The sequence below is a fragment of the Antechinus flavipes genome, chromosome 4, assembly GCF_016432865.1.
Source record: "Antechinus flavipes isolate AdamAnt ecotype Samford, QLD, Australia chromosome 4, AdamAnt_v2, whole genome shotgun sequence".
NCBI lineage: Eukaryota > Metazoa > Chordata > Mammalia > Dasyuromorphia > Dasyuridae > Antechinus > Antechinus flavipes.
The window spans coordinates 76720769-76743974 of record NC_067401.1 but is presented as its reverse complement, the minus strand read 5'-3'; the positions used below and the strand labels follow the sequence as shown (position 1 = coordinate 76743974).

Below are 23206 nucleotides of genomic sequence, written 5' to 3'. Positions count from 1 at the left end.
AATTTCAGTTAATTCATTAGCTTTAAGGTGTCTTTTTTTTTAATTTTTATTCTTTGTTTTAGCTTTGTATTAAATTTGATCTTGGCTCAAACAAGCTGGTGATCTGAATATATAAACAATTGATTCAGAAAGACTCCCATACCAGAAATGATTTGTTTCCTATCTATTAAATCATTCCTTTTCTCAAAGAAAGTACTCATGATGTATACACAGGATAAATCTGTATAGTATATAAATCTTTGTCCTCTTCCAAATCCCTACAAATGAACCAAGTTTGCCAATTTGTTTTTCTAAATTCTCCTCTCTGCACTTAAGTCACCAAGCAAAAGAGTCTATGTTGAATTAAATTGGAGGTGCTTTATTTTGATGTTGCAAAGTTAATGGCTTCAATTAACAACTGGTCGTGTGCATAAGAAACAATGCTGGATCAGTTGTTCCTCTCACTGCAAATTAAACCATTCTATTATATTCTGACAAGCCTGAAACTGCTTGACAAAACAGTCTGCCCAGATCATGTCTCTATGACCTACAGACTGCCTGTATCACATTTAAATATAGAACTGCCATGAAATTACAAGTAGGGCAGTTATTGCAATAAAGGTCAATTAAAATACCCACAAGACTGGAAAAAGTAACATGAAAACAATTCAAAGCCCCCATCCATACTGCTATCTCTGCCAAGATTTTGCCATAGGTTAATACTACCAGCTTTTTTTTTTTTTGCTGAGGCAATTGGGGTCACTTAGACTTGCCCAGGGTCACACAGCTAGTACTACTAGCTTTTAAGTTCTGTAGCAATTCTAGAAAAGTTAATTAGTAGGAGGAAACTACATTATATTATAATTTACGCAAGAAGTCATGATGCTTTAATTCACTGAAGAACAAGGCGTTTCAATTCCAAAACTCTTTTCTGTTTCCTTCTCCTGAATCTACTAAATATTCAGTGTCACTCAAATCACAGTTAATACTTACTTTTGAAAAAACAAGGGTTGAGAAAGTCAGTAAAATTAACCTAACCCATTGAAAGTAAGAGATAAAATGTTATCTCCCGATACTTTATCTGTTTCTTCTCCAATCAGTCAATTAAAGGCTTTAGACTAAGTATGGAAAAAACTCTTGATGATTACATAAGCTGACTGAGAAAACTTGGTGGTACTTTGTGGGACTTATATAAAACCAGAATGCTGGTTCAGGACTAGAGAGATTTGATCAAAAGGGGATGAAACAGTATTTCAACTAAACTCCTAAGAAGAAACTAATTTGTAGCAGCACAGCTGAGGCCTAAAACTTGGGTCTCAAGTTTCTTCCCAACTCCTTGATCAGAAGATAACTTCATAAATGTCAGGGTCTGGAAAACTTCCCATTTTCCCAATACTATCCTAGCTGCAATTCTAAATAAACTTACTTCAATGTCTCTATCAAGAGCCAAGGACAGCCTAGACATAGATTCAGCTCTTCAAAGATCTTTCGTTCTCTGGTTAGACTGGCTTTCCCTTTAACACTGTATTCATGGGAAAGTATGTCATACTTGAGAAAACAGTTTGGTGATAACTGTTCTCCCTACATGGCAATTCTATATACACCACACTTCAGTAAATAAACACCCCTTTCTAAAAGCTCATTAAATAGGGCTGACAAATTGATATTCACTGACAATAATGATAGAATGCACATCCTCTGGATCTAGTAAGTGCTCTCAGTGGAGTTGCCATCCTGGCTCTGAAGAGCCTTCTTACTTCAAGTATAAGGGAGTAGACTTGGAGCATGTGTTTTTCACTTTAATGTTGAATTAGTCTAATTTTCAACTCTGAAATACCACTACACACCTGTCAGATTGGCTAGAATGACAGGGAAAGATAATGCAGAATGTTGGGGGGGATGTGGGAAAACAGGGATACTGATACATTGTTGGCGGAATTGTGAACACATCCAGCCATTCTGGAGGGCAATTTGGAACTATGCTCAAAAAGTTTTTTTTTTAGTGGGGGGAAGTTATTTTTTTATTATATCTTTTTGTTTACAAAACATATGCATGGATAATTTTTCAACATTGACCCTTACAAAACCACCTGTTCCAACTTTTCCCCTCCTTCCCTCCACCTTCTCCCCTAGATGGCAGGTAGTCCCATACATGTTAAATATGTTAAAGTATATGTTAAATACAATATGTATACATACTTATTGTTATCTTGCTACTTAAGAAAAATCGGATTTAGAAAGAAGGTAAAAATAACCTGGAAGAAAAACAAAAATGCAAGCAAACAATAACAGTATAAATGCTATGTTGTCATCTACACTCATTTCCCAGTGTTCTTTTGCTGAGTATAGCTGGTTCTGTTCATTACTGATCAATTGGAACTGATTTGGTTCATCTCACTGTTGAAGAGATATGCTCAAAAAGTTATCAAATTGTGCATATCCTTTGATCCAGTAGTGTTTCTACTGGGCCTATATCCTAAAGAGATACTAAAGAAGGGAAAGGGACCTGTATGTGCCAAAATATTTGTGGCAGCCCTGTTTGTAGTGGCTAGAAACTGGAAATTGAATGGATGCCCATCAATTGGAGAATGGTTGAGTAAATTGTGGCATATGAACGTTATGGAATATTATTGTTCTGTAAGGAATGACCAGCAGGATGAATACAGAGAGGACTGGCAAGACTTATATGAACTGATGCTAAGTGAAATGAGCAGAACCAGGAGATCATTATATACCTCAACGACAATACTGTTTGAGGATGTATTCTGATGGAAGTGGACCTCTTCGATAAAGAGAGCTAATTCAGTTTCAATTGATCAAGGATGGACAGAAGCAGCTACACCCAAAGAAAGAACACTGGGAAATGAATATAAATTGCTTGTATTTTTGTTTTTCTTCCCGGGTTATTTATACCTTCTGAATCCAATTCTCTCTGTGCAAAAAGAGAACTGTTCGGTTCTGCACACATATATTGTATCTAGGATATACTGTAACCTATTTAACATGTAAAAGACTGCTTGCCATCTGGGGGAGGGGGTGGAGGGAGGGAGGGGAAAAATCAGAACAGAAGTAAGTGCAAGGGATAATGCTGTAAAAAAATTACCCTGGCATGGGTTCTGTCAATAAAAAAGTTATTAAAAAAAAAACGAATTAGTCTAATTTTGAAATACCATTGAAGTCCATCATTTAACACTCAATTTAAGTGGGTCAACAAATGTGTCAGGCATTATGCTAAGCACTAGGGATCCAAAGAAAGGAAAAACAAGTCCCTGCCATCTAGGAGCTCAGAGTATAATAGACAGCATGCAAAGAGTGATGTACAGACAAGACAGAAAGATAAATTGGGGATAGCTCAAAGGAAAGACATTAAGATCGAGGAGGTCCAAGAGGTTACTTGCAGAAAGTAGGATTTTAACTGAGACTTTAAGGAAATTAGGGATGCCAGCAAACGGAGATAAGGAGAAAAAGAGTTCTGAGGTACTGAGGGACAACCACTGAAAGTGTTTAAGGTCTAGAAATGGAGCATCTTCTGCAAAGGATGCAAAGTCCAGCATCAACAGAGAGCAGAGTACCCAGAGGAGAGGAAACTATAAAAAGATGGAGAAGTAGAAAGAGGCCAGAGTCTGAGGGACTTAAAAATCAGAGGATTTTATATTTGCTTCTAGAGATGACATCAAGTCTGGAGTTTACTGACATGATAGACTTGCACTTTAGGAACACCTATGGACGAGAGTCAAGGTTGATAAAATTGTCAAGATGTGAAGAGATAAGGGCCTACACTATGCAGTTCACAGATTGAAAGGAGGGACTTATAAGAGAAAAATAATTTTTAATGGACCAACCTACCAATTTGCGAATTTACTTGCAAAAATGGGCTAACAAAGGCAGTTTGGGGTATGATTGATGGAGCACTGGCTCTGGAGTCAGGAGGACATGAGTTTAAATCCTACCTCAGACTCTTACTAATTGGTACCCTGAATAAAGCACTTAACCAACTGCCTCCCCCACCCCCAAAATGGTCTTACATGAGCCTTAATATTACCTAGGCAAAGCACCGGATACCTAGAAAACCTAACATATGCTTGTTGAATTAAATGAAATTCCTGATGTAAAGGAAAGAATCCACAGGCCATCCAGCTGTCTGAAAATCTTTTATGTCTCAAAGATTTTATTTAATATGTCCTTTTGTCTTCAAAATTCTCTATATAACAACGTGTTCTGGAACAAATTAAAATTTGATGCAAAGACTATTAGATTTTTTACTTTTAAACTGAAAATAACTACCCACGGCCTTTTAAAACCCACTGAGCAGAATAATTGATAATGAATAATTATAAATTAAGAACAACCAAAAAAAAAAAAAAACTCACTACTTACATCTGTTGGTAGTTCTAGTTCTTGTTCAGAATATTGATGATTTACTTCAATTAAGTCCTTTGGAAAGTACCCAAAAACACTGCCAACCTATCCAAAAGAATGAACAAAACGAGGAAATTATCAGTAATTCTGCAAAAAGAAAATCGCAAATGTGTGATAGTTAGAAAAACTGTCACATGTCCTTTCCATAGACATATAAATATCTTTTAGTAGCTACATCAAAAGTAGCTTGCTGCATAGTCACTAGAGGAGACATATATATTTATGTCTCTGTCTCTTTCTCTCTCTCTTACATTCTCTCTCTCTCTCTCTCTCTCTCTCTCTCTCTCTCACACATACACACAAACACACACACACACACACACAAGGGAAATAGTCATTTTATAACCAACTAGTTAAATATTCTACTACAATAATCTCATTAGTAATATCTGACAACTGCCTAAAAGTCAACATTACTCCTGGAATGCTGTTATAAAGATTAGATAATCAATAAAAAATTAACAGATGGTTCATTAAAGTCACAGTTTCTAACATATCTCCCCATAAAGGCCTCAGAATAGGAAGAAAAAAAAAAAAGAAGAGACCCAAGCATTACTCTGAAAACTTTTAAACAATCTACATTTTTTTATGGAAAAAATTGTATAGTTTTTATGAAATGAAAGAAGCAAAGACAATAAAAGCAATGGAAAGAGATCATAGCTAGCAATTAAAGACTTGGTTTCTAATTCAAATTCTTCTACTAAATAACTTCTACTACCACTTAATCACTTAAGGAAACTAAAGTCTACAGTAGTAATCTGCCAAAAAGAGGACTAGAAAAGTATGTATGATATCTTTCAGCTTTATACATCTGTAATGTAAGGAAAAGCAAATTTCACTTGTCTGGGTAAGAAGTTTTAATGATAATAGGAAAAATAAGGAAGGAGGAAGTACTTCTAGAAAGGAAAAAAGTTCTTAAACAAAGAGGAATGCTTAATATTTACCACTAGAGCATAAGCATGGACAATAGCAAATGCTACGTTTATATACTAGGTGGTATAATCTTTCTCAAAAATACCAAATGGAATTAGAGACTGTATAATTTTGCTAACATAGAAAAAATAATGTTCAACTTAGTCAATAAACATTTATTAAGTGCCTATTATGTAGCAGGCATTGTGCTAAGTGCTAGAGATACAAAGAAAGTAAAAAGACAGTCCCTGCTCTCTTTCTTTCTCTCACACACAAATAGGGAAGAAAATGTATAAATAACTATGCATGCAAACAAGCTTGTGACAAGATAAAATGGAGATAATCAACAGAGGGAAAGCACCAGAATTAAGCAGAAGCTACTATTAGGATAAAATTGAGAGGTATGGTGAAATGTGTAACTAAGTTTATAGGCATCACATTCTGAATTTCTCTCAATGTCATTGTTTTATTTCCTTTCCAAAGCTGTATTAGAAATAGAAAGTTTTCCTTAACAAAGCTTACTAGGCATCTTCTAAACCAAATTCTAGACAAATAAGCCTAACTCTTTCAAGCTATTCTATAAAATGTTAAGCAACAAATGAGTGGGTGAGTAACATTAATTCTGAGAGTGAAGGAGGTATACTAGAAAGAGCAAGAAAACAAATAACCTGATATGATTGAATGAAGAAGAGTCTTGTTTGAAAATAATCTATTAAAGTTTAGGTTTCTGCAAACAGTAGCATGATTCCTACAAATATCCTTTGAGGAACCTATAGGTATAAAATGAAATTTAAGGGAAAGAAATATTTTGGTTTTAAAAACACAAATGGTGAGTTAGTCAGGGAAGCATGGTCTGTTAGAATGGTAGGAACTCATGCTGGCTTCTCTCTACTGACAGAAGATAGGAATCACAAGAGTATTAGATTTTACAGCCAAAGAAGAGCTTAAGGAATACCTAGACTTATCTCCTTAATTTTTCAGATCAAGAAACTGGGTTCTAAAGATGTAGAGTGATTTGCCTGAAGTCATACAGGTGACAATTATAAAAAAGTTTAAATCTAGAAGACAGAATATTTAGCTAAAGTTCCATCCAAATAATTTTTCTGGGGACTTTCTCTACAAAACCTACTCCAATTATTTCAGTTCACCATGATCTTTCCATTCTCAACTCCTAAAACCAAAATCTTTCTTCCCCATAGTGGGCAGTTAACTACAATATTTCTCTTTGACTATTTCATGTACAGCTATAAGCTTTTGAGGGCAAATGATTATGTCTTATTCTTCTCTTATACCCTACAGTTATTGCTATTTGTCCTTTGTTCTCAAAGAGGACCATGACATCAGGGAGGTGATGCTAGTTCATGCAACTGAATGGGATTTAAGTGAAGGAGGACTGAGCAAAGTCACCTGCCTCACCTTTCCCTCCAAAGTCATCTAGGTTCAATGGCAAGATACTTATATCAGGACAACTAGAGATATGCCTGAATGCAATGGGAGACCTTGGCCTTTTTAAGCTAAGATTTTAATAGGTCTCAGGTTTGCCTGAGGTTGAACTCATTTGTTGATTAAAGTTAGATAGCAACTGAGGCAAAGAATCTCCTCTCTTACCTAGTCAAATAAACAAACAAAACCTAAATAAATAAATAAATCTGGGAGAAGAAGACCATCAAGTTTTCTACCTAAAACAGAAATGACTGTAAATTACAGAATAACTAACAAGTATATAATAGAGCTTAGAAATATATGATCTTAATCATGTGCTAAAAGATAATAGGAACTTATCAAATAAGTACTTATTGGATTTAAATGAATCCCTTTTTCTACCACCTACATATGGAATACAATGTAGCCACTTTTTGACTGTACTCTCATACATGAAACTCTCAACTACATAATTTGCCACCAAAGATCATTTGTCAAAAGACATGGAGGCAGAAAACAGACTTGAGAACTTCTCAAAGGCATCTATAGTCCTCATTCTTCAGTGTCCCAGTAAAAATGCTATGCATACTCAAATAATTATTCATTTAACAAATCTTTTATGCTGAAATCACTATGTAAGGGATATATGAATACGATATCTTGTTCTCCACGAATTTCAAATCTAGCCAGAAAGATCAGATATGTACACAAATAACTACACAAGAAGACAGTATATGACAAATACCAAACAAATTTGGGATTCGGTTATCAAGAAAGGCTTCATGGATGAAATGGGATTGGGACTCATCCTCTAACTACAAATCTAGCATAATGCCAAAACAGTTTGGAACAATTATTCTGAATTTCCTTCTTGTGAATCTTAAATGGAATAGATTTTTATACATATTAATTTAAATGAATTACTCCTTAGAAGCTGGGAAAAGTTAGATCAGAATACTTCTCAAGAACCTAGACCCAGGATTCTAATTTTTTTTATTATACCTACTGCTTCCTGAAGAAACTTTTCTATTAGTATTTGGTTTTTTCTCAAGTTTTTAAACTTTTGGAGTAAGGAGAGTTTTAAACGGTACTAAGAACATTTCCAGTATGGAAAAACTATTAAACTCTCAACCACCATACTATTAAAAAAAAAAAAAAAAGAAATTAGAGGACTCACAAATATTCTTTTTAGTCAGAAACATCTCTTTTTGATAATTTTCCCAAATCTATTTTTTAAAAAATACTCATGCAATTTGATGGATTAGCCATGTCTAATTAAAACTAACCAGTTAACTCATAAAATGCGTACCTGTGGACAGAGTCTAGCAGAAGACATTAAGAAGAGGCAGGAATAGAAAGAAGAGAAATTGTGATGGCGAAAGGGGGAGAAATAGCAGAAAATAAGTTAATTACAAAATCAATTAAAGGTTGTTTGAAGAGAAAAAAAGGACCACGAAAAAGATGATGAAAGTCAAATTTTCCTTCTTCCCTATCCCTTCCCCCATTTAATGATGCTGAACGCTCTCCAATGACACAACCTATTAATAACACAGATAATTATGTGCCACAAGTTCCCAGGTCCTCTAGGCCTTTCATAAACAAATATTAGCTGTCAGTATATAAGGGAATGCAAAGATAAAGAAATCAATTACTTAAACTTGCACATCCTGAAACACTACATAGATTTACCTTCTTAACTTTTTAAAGTTAATACTACTGGCAAATTTAAAGAATTTGTTATTTCTCAATGCACTTAAGGAACTTATCTGCAAGTTTTTAGTCACCTTAACCTTAAAATACTTATGGAATATTCATGACTTACAAAGTCCTGAAACAAGATTATACATTTGTCAGAAACATAAACAAGAATTCCAAGAGAGAGAGATGTGGTTATTGAATGACAATGGTATAATACAATTAAAAAGGAAAGAAAAAAAAAAGAAAATACGCTAAATATTACTTACACTTCCAGCCCAAAGTTCAGGTGATCTTCCTACTAACTTGTAATAGACATACACAGCTTCCCCTTTTTTGAAATTTACAAAGCGACAGTCTGGACCTGTGAAATCCTGCAGAGCTCTACCCCGGTACATCAGCACTATAGAGAAGAAAGATAAGGTCCAAGCATCACTAATTGTCCTTTATTTCACACTTCTACTTATATTTATGTCCCATGGGGAATCTGAGAACTTTTTGTAGACATGAATTGTTTTCTATTTGTAGGTAGTATCACCTTCAATAGATTCTGAGTAGTACTTGAGGTTGGACTGCTTTTTGTTTAAACCATTCATAACAACTCTTTATAGGTGGACAGGTTTACATTAGTGGGTGCTAATTCCTTTCCGTGGATGGATGGCAATGAAACCTGGAGAAATTAAATGATTTGAACAGTATTCTTAGTTCTCTGTTTAAATACTCTAATAAGTGGACTTTCCCATTTTATGTCTATAAAAATGTTCATTTCACAGATGGATAAATTAAGATATAAAGAGGTCAAATAAGGCCACAGAAAGAACACAAAGAATTGATAACTGAGCTGTGAAGAGAACAGGAGTCTCAAAGAATAATTATCTTCAACTACAATAAGGCACACTACTTATAAATGGACAAAATTTCTACTATGCAGTAGTAGAAATTGATGATATCTGCAACAAAACTGTACTCCTTATATCTGAGCAAATTATCTGGAAAGGATGCTTTTGAGGTGCCAAGTCTTTGCCAAATAAGTATGGCTTTGATCATAAGAGAAGAAAAATATGCCTACAATGAAAAGCTTTTATGGGAAATAAGTTTTAAATGCATCAAACACTAATCTGATTTAATCTAAATTGACAGAAGGAAAATTCCTTTCTCTTTTAAAGTAGACAGGGGGGAGAAGTGGGATGGTACCTAGGTGGCACAGTGGCTAGTGTGAGAGGCCTAGAATACAGACATTTACTAGCTGTGTGATCCTGGGCAAGTCACCTAATCCTGTTTGCCTCAAGTTCTTCATCTGTAAAATGAGCTAAAGAGAAGGAAATGGCAAACTACTGCAATATCTTTGCCTAAATCGGGTCACAAAGAGTCAGGCATGATTGTACAACATAAAGCAAAGAAGCAGACATCAAAACAGCATCATGAAAAAAATATCATTGCTAGCAGACACTAAAGAGAAATTTAGACTCAAGATCAGAGTATGATATAGATCTGGACCTGGAAAAGATTTTATAGGATAGATCCTCTCATTTTGCACATGTAAAGTGAAACCCAGAGGGCTTATGATTTGTCTAAGGTTCACAGAGATTGTGTTAGACACAGGACTTGTCATAAATTGCTCTTATACTGGAGCATCCTGCCAAATAAGGATTTAAACAAGGTTGGAACTCAGATCTGAGTGGAACTTTTTTTAGTTACTCCTCTCATACACACACATACATATTAATAATATACATGTGTACATGTATAAATATATCATACATTTGCAATGCTGCAAATACAGGTATGCTTATATGTATACATGTGTTATATACAACTATACATATATTATTGGTATACATGCACACTATTGCATAAATAATCACAAAACATGCTTATATTTGTAGCATAATGTAGAGAGAGAAACAGACACTGAATTGAACACCTGGGTTCAAATCCCATCCCTAAAGATACTGGTTGTAGGATCCTGGGCAAGTTAAGTCACTTAACTGAGAGTCCTAAACAATTCCCTAAGACCACAAACTGCAGAATACTTCTTTATCTACACTGGTAGAGGAAGTAAAATCAAAGGCATGAATAAAGAGGAAAAAAAAACCCCAAAACCTAAAATTAAAAATGCATACACATTCCCCTCCTCCCCCACACACCTCCTATAAAAAAGAACCAAAAAATGTTTTCACACTAGTTAAGGGGAAAGGGAGAACAGGGACAATGGAAAAACTTCCTTTCCTAAACAGAGAAGTCAAAATTCTACATAAATTAATTTCTAACTATACTTTGGAATGATACCTATATATGCAATAATTTGGTTTAAAAATCTGTTCCAAGACAGTCACTTGAAAGAACAGAAAAGACTGGAAGTTTCAATGTATTTCCAATGTCTCTAGGTTAACTTTTAACAATCTGTTGACAAGTTGGACTCAGTCTTTTAGTTGTATATTGAATTAGTTGTTTAGAATACAATTCAATACAATATTTCAAATTATGGGAATTTTATTTTTAAAAAGATACCTGCATATGAAGAGTAAATTATTCCCTTTTTAGCCTTTTCAGAATAATATTTTCTTCTTTATCCTTGCTTATTATAAGGGTTAAGTTGCTCCTTTTCTGGCACTTATGTCAGCCAGTTACAAATCCAATTGTCACAAGAGTTTTCAGACAAAAGATACAAGATAACACAAATGACAAAAAAATACTCAAGTTCAAGAACAAAAGGGAATGAAACTAAAGTTGTTTTAAGTTATAATATCGGTGAATTTTCTGTTTTTTAACTCTTCAAAATTATTCAGGACTATTCCTTCCCCCCTTTAGAACTGACAAAGGATTTATATAAATCAGAAATCCAGCTTTACCTAACTGCTTCAGCTTCCTTGCCTAAGAAATGGGTTATCCCAGGAGCCCGACAGGAATGCTTTTGGTCTCAAGAGTGAAAGATATGCCCTCCCTTGTTGAAGAGGGAAATGTTTCATATAAGGACGAAATTGGAGATCGATGATTCCGACAGTAAAAATAATAACGTCATGTGTATTCGTGCGTGGATAATTTGGGCTAACCTTTCCCTTAAACCCCAAACACTTTCCCAAATACAGCTAAGCACAAACAATTCCAGTAAGACTCAGAGAGGGCGGAGAAAGCAAGCAGCGCCAGAGACTGCCTTAAACCTAGCAATCCATCTGGTTCCACAAATGCAGCAAAGCGGATCTTTACAACAGTGGAAGGGCTGGAAGGCACTCGTTTCCAGCCTAAAGAGCAAACACCGGGCTCTGAAAAGCAAGAGAGCCTAGAAAGGACTTCGCTGACTTCGCTGTTACGTTTCTTCACTTCTAGCTAGGGGAGCAGAGGGGAAGGCTGGAAGTGGGGGAGGGAGAGATCCGAGGGCCCACGCCTGTAGTTGGGGCCAGGGCGAGGGGACGTCTCTCCTGCTCTCCCCTCTCTCGATCGGGGGCAAAAAAAAAAAAAAAAAACTTGCAACAAGTGGGAGCCGGCGAGGTCGGGTGCCGCGGTGGCAAGCTGAGGTGGAGCTGCGGAGACGCCCAGACCCAGGAGCAAAAAAGCCGGGGGGTAAGGGGGGAAGGGGCTACTTTCTTCTGGCTCTCGAGTCCGAGGTGCTCCCGCGCTTCAGCCCGCCTCTGGTCTCCAGCTCCCACGGGGCACAGTTTCCGGGGACATGGAACCCACCCGCCCCCAACCCCGCAGCTCCGCGAGTCCCCCCACTGCTCCTCCCCCCGATCCCCGCGGGCTCGGGCGCCCACTCACTGCTGCACTCCTCGTCCGAGCAGCGTTTCAGCTCCGTGAAGCGCCGATCTCCACTGCGGTTCGTTTGACCCAGCAGCGGCCCAGAGGAGATCAGTAGAACGAAGAAATAGAAGGGCAGACGCGGCGTTGCAGCCATGTTGGCGGGGCTGGGGCTGGGGCTGGGGCTGGGACTGGAGCTGGAGCTGGAGCTGGAGCTGGGGGGGTGAGGGGGGCGGAGGGAGGCCCCAGGCGCGGGGGACGGCGATGGCGAGGCGGCGGGGAGGAGAAAAGAGAAGGCGGGGGCGAGCGGCGAGGTTGGGACCCGGGTTTGGGGCGGAGGGAGAGCATGAGCAGTGCCAGATAGACACGTCAGCCGCGCTGGGGATGGAGAAGGATGGGAAGGGAGGGCTGGGGGAAGAGGAGAGGAGGAACCCAAGACCAGGCTGCATCTCTCAGGCCTAGGAGAGGGGCGGAGAAATCCAAGGGAGACCCCGCCACCTGCCCATTATTCCGTCACCTCTTCCTCGCCCTATCCGCAGCTCCTGTCCTGTATCCTTTGTAATGCTGCTTGCCGCCCCTACTGCCTGCATCCCGGACTCCTGTGATCACCTTCTCTGCTCCAGCGGGGATCTCCTCCGCAGCCCTTCTATGCCCTGGTCCCGGTTGCTCTCCCGCTCTCCTCCACGCCTCCATTCTCCAACTGGGCCTCTTTTCTTCCACTGTCTCTTGCCCTCACCACTGCCATTCTTGACTTTCAAACATCAGTACAATTCCTTCCTTTTAATTTTGAAGGTGCCCACTCCCAGGCCACGTCCCATGCCGAATCGGATAATTAAAGGGAGGAGGGAATTTGGAGAGTCTGGGGTCGGTCTGGGTAATGACAAACGATTGGGACCAGGAATGTAACTTCTCACTGCTAAAAAGAGAATTTTAAAAGTTAAGAGAAGTCTAGGTCATGAGAAGACTTTGAATAATCATCTCGCTAAAACCTCTAAATTAGACTTGTACCTCTAAATTTGAGTCACTTACTGTATTTTTGTAGTGGAGTTAATTTATACAATCCTTATAGAAGGCAAGTTTACCCCACAGAAGAAGTTACACTACACTTGGAAGATGTATATATTATACAGTATATAAATGCATATATGTATGTGTGCATATATACATTTATATACATGTATTGAGATGTACACATGGAGAAAGTCATGCATGCAAATATGTGATATGAGTGTATGCTAGAAAGGAGGCATTTGTGATTAGCTACTACATTTAGAGCTAGCACCTGGGTTTACATCTCTGCTACTAATTGTCTTAAGTTTAAGCCAGCCCCTTAAACTCATCTGTAAAATGAGGGAACTGAATTAAGAGAAGGTACTTTCCAAAGTTGAAATTATGATGACCCTGTCACCTTTAAGACTACCCCCCTTCTAGTTGTGAATTCTATGACGTCAGATACCTTTTCCAGCACTAACTCAAGTGATTCTGTGTCTTGAAGAGGATATTACTAACATGTACCATCAGAATTAGTCATTTTGAAACAAAACTAAAAGAAACTCTTAAAGAAATCAACACTGTAGCATGCTTATATAGATACAAGTAAGTAGCCTGTTAGCAGCTAAGTATTTACATATTCAACAAATACCTATGACACAGTAATTCCAAGAACACGTGTATTGTTGACTTAGGGTGGAAGTCTAGCAAATCTTCAGCAATGTGACATTAACTTTTAGATAGAGGAAGTTTAATTTGCAATCTGTACCCCCAAATTATGTAAGTTTTTTTGTTGGAACTTGTAATTAATTTTTCCATATAAACAATGTTACAAATGGTGCTTAGAGTAGCCCAGGAAAGTCTATGTATCTTATAGTTTTTTTTGAGGGAGTTAGTGAAATTCTATACTCATTCTATACAATGAAAATAGAAAATAATTAATGTAAACATTCAGCATTTTATGTATAAAACATTCTAGCAGATTCTGAAGATAAAAGAAAAATGAGACAAGCCCTAGTCTATCTAAAGTTTATAAATCTAATAAAGGTCAAAAACCTAATATCTATAATACAGAAAAGACTGAAATGAAAAAGAAATGACGAAGTATTTGTAGTGAAAAGACCATTGATTCTGGAGTCAGAAATAGGGTTTAAATCTCTCCTCTTATATTACCTATATGTACTTATGGCAAATACTTGACTCAGCTTTAATTTTCTTGTATGTAAAGTAAAGGGATTGGATTAGGTAGCATCTGAGATCCCTTCCAGATCTGTAATGTGTGCTCCCAAACTACAAAAAGAAAGGTCCAGGTCACATTATGAGAAATTTGAGACAGAAGAAATCTCTTTCCCCTCAAGTATCAGAGGCTGTATAAGGAAGTAACATCTGAATTGGACCTTGAAAAAAGGGCAGAATTTCAACAAATGGAGAAAGCTTGACAGAGAATCCTGTCAAGGCATGGAGGATGACATCTAGACATGGAGCTAGAAAGGACAGAATGACAGTAAAGAATGAAGAGCAATCCAGTATTCAAGTAGACTACATGAAAAAAACTTGTATGTAGTAATGTGAAATAAGGCCACCCAGATGGATTAAAGCCAGATTGTGATAGGTTTTTCCAGCTCTAGATCAATCAATAAATAATTATCAAGCAGAAGTGCTGGTCTATTGATTTATCTCCTCTATGATCTTAGTTAAATTTTAAACTTTAGTTAAAACCAATCACAATTAAAAGAAAGCCTTAAAGAAATCAACATTAATTTATCTTTTCCTTATAATTATGTAACATAATATATTTATATATATATAATAAATTATATTAATTTATGCTACAAGTTGTTTTTATTCATCTGTCTCAATCTATGACCCTTTGACTGTTAGAGGCAAACTATATTTCTTAGGCAATAGTGAGCCTAAGAACTAAGCCCTAGAAAGACATTATTAAAAAATGTCATGAGCATAGCAGTATATTAAGAATGGAATAAGGAAAAAATAAATTTAATTGCCAGAATGCTTATGAGAATATTGGTGGTGGTGTCCATCATTGTTATTGTTTTTGGAGGGAGGTACTAAGAAATATGTTTGGTTTTGGACACTTGGAGATTCAAGTGATAATGAAATATTCAAGGAGGGTTGGAAAGTTCATTAGATATTTGTATACAGAGCACTGGCATTTGAGTAGTGGACAATATTGGACATCTTTAGAGATCATTGGAATAGAGGTAAATGTTAGCCAAATATATCATTCTCCAGATTAGTTCTCTGAGGGACAGAGTAGAAAGAGAGAAGAGCAGTCTGCTCACTAAATAATTAACATTGATTAAACATTTATAGGCATAACTAGATGTTGAAGTAGATAGTACACCAGTGCAGAAGTTCAGGAGGACATGAGTTCAAATTCAGTCTCAGACACTTAACACTTACTAACTCTGGGATATTGGGCAAGTCACTTAATCCCAATTGTCTCTAAAAATAAAAGGAAAAAAAATTAAACATTTACTATGTGCAGTGCAGATGTTAGGTCAGAAAAGAAATGTAGGTTGGCTGTGTCACACAAGTGAAGAATAAACTATGAACAACCCAGGTTCTTTATTTGTACCCAAGCAATAGCAAGACATTTAGGGGGAAAAAAAGGCCCTACACTTTGGGTGACCTAATGGGTGATTTTAGTTCCCCAGCAATTTGATGGGTAAATGTCTCAATTTTCCAAAATAATGAAAGTTAGGATTCTGGAAAGTACAATTTAATATGTTTGAACTTAATCCTTATAAAATCCTATAAATTATTAACTATTATTAACCATTTGAATTAATTTCTTAAGAAAGGAATTAAGTGAACTACTCTGCCATTTGTTCATTAAAAACAAATATCAAACTAATTTCCTTTTTGAATAGGGACAGTAGACAGCTAGCTCAAATTTGTGTCCTACATAGATTATTCAAAAAAGGATATTATAAAATCTTTCATAGTATATCTGTAAAACAAGTGACAAGAATTTAGAAGAGATGATAATATAATTAGAAGAATTTTTAAATTAACTGAACAACTGTAACTGTAGTATTAATGTGTCTACTTATATGCTATGTCCTCCGCCTCATTTTTTTCAAATCATTCATGTTTTGTGATTTGGATGAAGTTAGAGAAATCATTCTCATCAAATATGTAGATTACTTAGAACTGGGAGGGATAGTTTCTAGGTCATCATTCAAATCAGAATTCAAAAAAAAAATCTTAATATCCAACAAAAGAGCTGAAATTATACTTTGTTAAGAAGTTAAGGATATTGTTCATCAGATCCTTCTTTGCCTTCTCTTTACCTCAAAGCCCTTTGGCATCATCCTCTATTTTCATCTTTTACCCCAGTTTCTGACAATGAGTGCACTTTCTCTGCCAAGATATGTTGACATTGCATCTTGTTCTAGAATCCCTGATTATTCCTTTCCCCTTTTACTCAATATAGTAAGAGAATTTATAAGTAGCCAATATATAAAGGGGTAATAGCAAGAAATAAGATTGCAAAGGTGACTGAATGTGCAAATTGTTCCAAAGATCAAGAGAACATAATTTACAAATTGTATCATGTAGTAATGAAAATTTACAACTTGGGTAATATATGCTGAATCAGCAGAAGCCATCTAATTACTGCTATCAGCATTCTAGTCTATGATATATAAATTTCAGACAAATTCTAGCTCTCTAAAGTTTCCAGATCAGCTAGAAGATCAAAAACTACTGATAACTTTGAGATGATTTGGATACGTAAAAGGACTAACTTTAGGGAAGCAAAGATAATAGTTTCTCTCCAAACCCTATAAAAATAACACTTCTGCCTCTCCCTACCTATTTCTACCTCCATTGGGTCCATGCTACTTATTTTCCCAACTCTATTCCATGGTTATATGGATGATATATGCTCTTCTTCATTCCTCCTTCCCATCCCCTTCCCCATGTGGCCTGCCATCTTTCACCCATCTCCCATTCTCATGACATCTACCTGTGTATCCCTTTTGCCCCTTTTCTCTGTATCATCTGTGTTTAATTAAAATGTGACTACTGCCCCATTCCCTCTGCTAGTCATGGTCTTTCCCACTGAGTACTCAAAAGAACCAAATGTGCCTGCCCCCATTTCATAATTTAATAAATTATCAATTTACAGATGCAGTCCCTCAATAGATATTCATCTTTCTTCCTCAAAGTCTTAAAAAAAAAAAACCCACTATCTATTCTCATTGTCTCCACTTCTTTTCTCTCATTCTTTAACCCTTTGTGATCTGGCTTCCAATCTCATCATTCAAGAGAAATTTCTCTCTTTGAAGTTATCAGTGACCTGATTGATATCTTCATTGCCAAACTCATGGACTTTTTTCATTCCTAATCCTTATTTACCTCTCTGTTGCATTTGGCATGGTTGACCTCTTTCCTGTCTTCTCTTAGATTTCATGACTCTACCCTCTCTTGATCTTCCTTACCTTTAATCTCCTTTGTTAGTTTACCATTTATATCACACCTCCTATATGTGGAGATTCCATGTTCTCTTCTGACTTTTAAGTTGTCTTAGTAACTTCTTCAGTTCCCTTGGGTTTAATTAACATTTCGCTGTAGAAGACTCACAGCTCTATATATCCATCTTTAGTCTCTCCCTAGGGTTTCAGTCTTGCATCACAAGATGCCTATTGGAATTCCCAGAGATACTTCAAATTCAACATATCCAAAACTGAACTCGATTGTTCTCTGTATTCCATCTTCCCAAACTTCCCTATTCCTGTCAACTTTCCTATCATTTCATTCTCCCAGGTTCGTAACCTAACTGCAAAATATAGAGATATCTAGGAGGGAAAGATATTTCCAAAAATATAGAACTGCTTGGCTTATATATACACTTTTTTTCCTCCCTGACTTTAGTTACACAGTTAATTTAAATTAAATTAATAGCATATGTTTGTTTCACTAGGAGCTTGGCTTACAAAATCCAGCTCCTTTTGTTTTGTTTTGTTTTTGTTTATTATTTTAATGTTCACAAGTGGTCAGGAAGGATTTTGGAGTGCTATATTTTCTGAAATCAAATACCTGCAGCAACCCAGTACTTACTAGATGTTCATTGCTTAGAAATGAAAATCAAGCCCCCTAAGGCTTCATTCAATCTTCTGCTTATTAAAGTTATTCAGAGTATATGTGTTGTCTTGGAGGCAAGAGACAACAGAGTTTAAATCCTGCCTCTGACATTTACTATCTGTGTGACTATAGGCAATCAATTGATCAACAATCAACAAATATTTATTAAATGCTTATAATGTGCTAGTTACTGTGCTAGCCATTAGAGATAGAGGAAAACAAAACAATCTGTTTTCAAGGAGGTAATATTATTTTGAAGGAAACTACATGTACCTATACAAGTACATGCAGAATAAGTACACAGTAGTTTAATGAAAAAGAGCTCTAGTAGTTGGGGAGATGAGAAAAGGCTTCATGTAGAAAGTTGGTTGAGCTGATTCTTAAAGAAACTAAGGATTCTAAGAGGGAAATATGGAGGAGGGAGTACATTCCCAGAATGAGAGATGGCCAAAGCAAAGGCATGGAGATGGGAAATAGAGTGTCATTTGTGAAGAATAGCAAGGAGGCCAGTTTGGCTAGGTTAAGAAATTGAGTGACCTACTGTGTGATTTGTTCATCAAAAACAAATCATGCCAAATCAATCTAATTTCCAAGGGAAGAAAGAGAGAATAATGAGCCTGGAAAAGTTGTGTGGGTCAGGTTGTGAAGGGCTTTAAAAAGTCTATTTTATCTAGAATTAACAGGAAGACACTAGGTTTACTGAGTAGAGTGACTTCGTTAGACTTTCATTTAAGGAAATCATGTTGGCAAGATATGTGGTGGATAGATTGGAAAGGGGGAAAGATGAGGCAGGAAACTATTGTTGTAATAAGATAAAAAGTTTGAACTAATCTGGTGGTTGTATGAATTGGGATTGGATGTAACAGATATAGAAATAGAAATGGCAAGATTTGGCAGTTGATTTAATGTCAAGTGAGGGAAGAGGAGGAGTTTAGGATAACATTGAGGTTGCAAACCGGTATTGTCAGGGTGGTACTGCTTCCTACAGAAAAAGAGCAGTTCAGAAGATAAATAGTTCGAGGCAGAAAGGGTTTGGGGTGTGACTGTGGTATCAGAGTAGGGAGAGGAGTGATTCCTAAATCTCAGTTTATCTTCAAAATGATGGAAATGGAATATGAGGAAAATAGTGCTTCTCATATCCATGTCAGATGTTGGTAAGTTTATCTATACACCAGAGTCTCTCTTAAAAACTAATATATGTATGTATTTTATATGTAATCCTCTAGTATTACTGTCCTCTATAAAATGTTTCCTCATACTGGCATGGAGGGGATTCCAAGTTATTAAAGACCATACCATGGAGTCAAAGCTCTGGTATATTTTACCAGGTTGCCAAAGTTTCAAGTACAGGCTCACTGACAAATAAATGGTCTGTCTTCCAAAGTCCTATTTCATCAAACTCAGGGAGAAGTTTAGCCACCAAATGATAATTATGGAATTTTTAAACAATTCCTCAAGACTTTATATTAATTCATAACAGGTATTATTTATGTTGGTTTTGGAAAAGCTGGCATTGATTAGATCATAAATCTTTTAAAACCCAAAGTTATACCTGGTAAGAACGGCATCAAAGCTAGCTTTAAAAAAAGAAAAAGAAATATAACAAATATTTGGCATATTATACTTTTCCCCCCTACTAACTACCTACTAAAGGTAATAAAGTAAAATCCTCCTTATTTATGGACTGGAAAATATTTGTGGAACAGTAAGTGCCTTTGTGAGGTAAAGCAGATATAAATATTTCACAGAATCATATAACAATGAATTAGAATTAAAAGGGACTTCAGAAGCCAATTAGTTTCACCCCTTAATTTATAGCTAAGAAAACCAAGAAAAGTGAAGTAAGTTACCAAGGTATACTAAATATTTCACAGTTGATTATCTTTACAACATTGCTATTACTGTGTAAAATGTTCTCCTGGTATAATCATTGTGTTGATCATTGTTCTTATAATTTCCAAATTTCCAAAGAGTATGCCTTTCAGTGTTACTAGCATTGTAGAAATTGTTCTCCTGGTTCTATTCATTTCATTTTTCATCAGTGTATGGAAGTATTCAAAATTGGTCATTTAAATAATATTGATAATAGTACAAAATGTTCTGTTTCTACTTATTTCACTTTGTATTAGTTCATATATGTTTCTGTGAAATCTATTTCTTACCACACAGTAGTATTTCATTACATTCAGTTAATTCCCAGTTGATGGGTATCTTCTTAGTTTCCAGGTTTCATCATCAAAAATAGCTTATGTAAATATTGTTGCATATATGGGTCCTTTTCTTCCTTTGAAAATCTCTTTTGGACACAGGACTAGCAATGTTAGCTGGGTTAAAGGGTATGCATTGCTCAATAACTTTTTGTAGATAATTACAAATTGTTTTTCAGAATGATTGCATCTATTCACAGGTCTACCAACAGTGTATCAAAGGCTTTTTTTTTTTTTTTTACACAGCTCCTTTGCAAAGGGTCACAGTCAGTGGGGAAACTCTGGATAAGGTATAAGACCCTTCAGCCTAGAGGAACCTGCTAACAATGTCTAGTTCGGTTCCCCATTTCCCTAAGAGCTCTCAGCCTTCCTGAGAAGTCAGGGGCATTGACAACCTGAGTTGAGAATGAAGCAGAGTGATACCAGGTGGCAAACTGTACAATAGCAAGTTGTTTATGTGGTCCCACGTGCACAGTGTTGTTTTTGTTACATTTTATAAAGGGGAACATCCTTGAAATAAACGGACTCATTTTCCCACCATCCTTGGAGGGGCCTGCCTCATCACTTCTCCACTAGGAAGGTATATTTTAATCACCCCAATGTGGGGGCTCTAGAAAGCATGACACGTCACCCCTTCAGCATTTATATTTGTCATTTTTGCCAGTCTGATAGGTAAGATAAAATGTCAAAATTATTTTTATTTGGATTTCTCTAATTAGTCATTTGGAGTATTTTTTCATATAGCTATAGATAAGAATATATTTTTTTTTTATTCTTGAGAATTGTCTGCCCATATCATATTACTTTTTCCCGTCTTCTTGTTCCTATCTGGATTCCTGTTGAGTATTTCCATATCAAACTCTTTGTGTGTGTGTTCTACCCTCTTTTGGCCTTTATCTTTTTTGGTGAGATCAAGTGATACCCACTGTCAGTATCTTCTGTATTTGTATCTGCTTCTATTTGTGCACCCCAATTATGTGTAACAATAAGTTCCCTCATCCTAATTTCTTCTAGTATATCCTTCCTCCTTTATTTCTTCTTATACCATCATCAAAGCACAACAAATTCACTTATATTCTGTCTTATTTGACTACCTCTCTGATCTCTTATATATGAATGAATTAATGGGCAAAGCACTGATTTATGTGTTAGGAATGTACATAGAAAAAAGTTTTTACTCCCAAGGAACATTAAATATTCTAATGATGGAGAAAATACATGTGAAAATTTTCATATCAAATGAAAAGTACTATGGTTCTTACATTACACTGACAAAGGATATTGAAATGCCTCTTTTAAATGACATGGGCACTGATAAAATCACATCCATTTCTAATGTTTAGCCATTCAAAAATTCTAATATTTAACCATTCAAAAGTGCCAAGGACCTCGGTAACAAGAATTTTCCTTTTGGGTCTTCCAAAAAAAATAACTATAGCACCTGCAGGTTCAGTTAGCAGGCTGCAACAGGGTTTTGTTTTTTTTTTTTTTTTTTCCTAAGAACGATGTTGGTAGACACCATTTCAAGTTCATGGTTCTCTGTTGTCTTCATTAGGATCTGAGGGTAGATGGTCTTGCTTTGATTTGCCTGGCATATGATACTTCATTTCTTTCTGCAGGGGCGTTACTACTTCACCTAGGCTGACTTGAGTGCACCATGGATGGAAGTTGGTTGGTAGCTGATGGAGACAGCTGCTCTTCTCCACAAGAGCTGCCTCCCCAGATGATGACTTTTGTTGGCTGCGGCTATTATTTACGATGAAGAAAATGGGTCTCTTCTCCAGAATGATTTCTTCCCTCAAAGGACGTTATAGGAGTTGGGCTGGAAGCAGACCTGTTTTGTGAGAAACTGATATTCCTAAGGCTCTTGGATTCAGAATTCCAGACCTTTCCCATTAGGATATGAGTGAAGGTGGTGGTCAAGGTAATCGATAATAGTAGTTTGATATTTTCTACCATCAGTCTTTCAGGGGGCCATAATGGTTCAGTCAGGTTCTATCCTGAGGATAGCAATTAATTAACAGCTGGTGAGCAAAGCTGGCCCTTTCCCACAGGATGATGGTCTAAATTCTAGGATGATAGCATTAGCATTCTAAAAGAACCCTTTTAATGATCCTTTCCTTCCTTTAGAATGTAAACAGCTCATCCTTATTAAGTCCTTTCTGGTTAATCATTTATTTTTATATTTCCTATTTTTCTCTTTACTTTTATTTGTATTTTAAAATTTTCTTTTCAGTTCTGGTTTTTCATCAGTAATCTTTTAAAGTCCTCTGTTTCACTGAAGATCCATTTTTCTCCTTATAATATTGTATTCAGTTTTGTTAGGAAAGTTATTCTAGTTGCAAAATCTTTTCTTTTGCGTCTAAAAATATCTCACTTCAAGTTCTTTGCTCCTTAGTGATATCTGCTAAATCTTAAGTGATTTTGACTGTAATTCCCCAAATTTAAATACTTTCTGGTTGATATTAAGGAAAATGTTTCCTTCACCTTGCCCAGTATCTGGCACACAGTAGTGTGTACCAATACTTTGAGAAATGCTAAATCTGTGAATGAATAACCTAATACAAAACTTAGAATTCTAACAATACCTGAATTGTTTCTGGAGATATGACTTTTATTTCTATCTCTAACTTCTACACATCTGTTATTTCTCCTTGGAAGAATCATCTTTCTATGTATTCTTGATATTTTCCATCAACAAAATGGAAATAAATTATATTTATTCCTCATTAAAA

The 23206-nt window shown here is 36.2% G+C and overlaps 1 protein-coding gene and 1 long non-coding RNA gene across 2 annotated transcripts in view; one reads left to right on the top strand and one right to left on the bottom strand.

Moving 5' to 3' along the window:
* The window catches only part of LOC127559508 (transport and Golgi organization protein 1 homolog), a 23406-nt gene extending 8500 nt beyond the window's left edge, over positions 1-14906 (bottom strand). Inside the window, exons 1-3 of the mRNA XM_051993344.1 lie at positions 12184-14906; positions 8697-8830; positions 4357-4443 (exon numbers count right to left, since the gene is read on the bottom strand). Of these exons, the coding sequence (XP_051849304.1) occupies positions 4357-4443; positions 8697-8830; positions 12184-12319 (357 nt within the window). The 5' untranslated portion in view covers positions 12320-14906. The remainder of the gene's footprint in view (positions 1-4356; positions 4444-8696; positions 8831-12183) is intronic.
* LOC127559516 (uncharacterized) lies at positions 11331-23206 on the top strand. The gene is made up of 2 exons (XR_007953154.1): positions 11331-11988; positions 22091-23206. It is a non-coding gene; the product is annotated as an uncharacterized LOC127559516 (long non-coding RNA).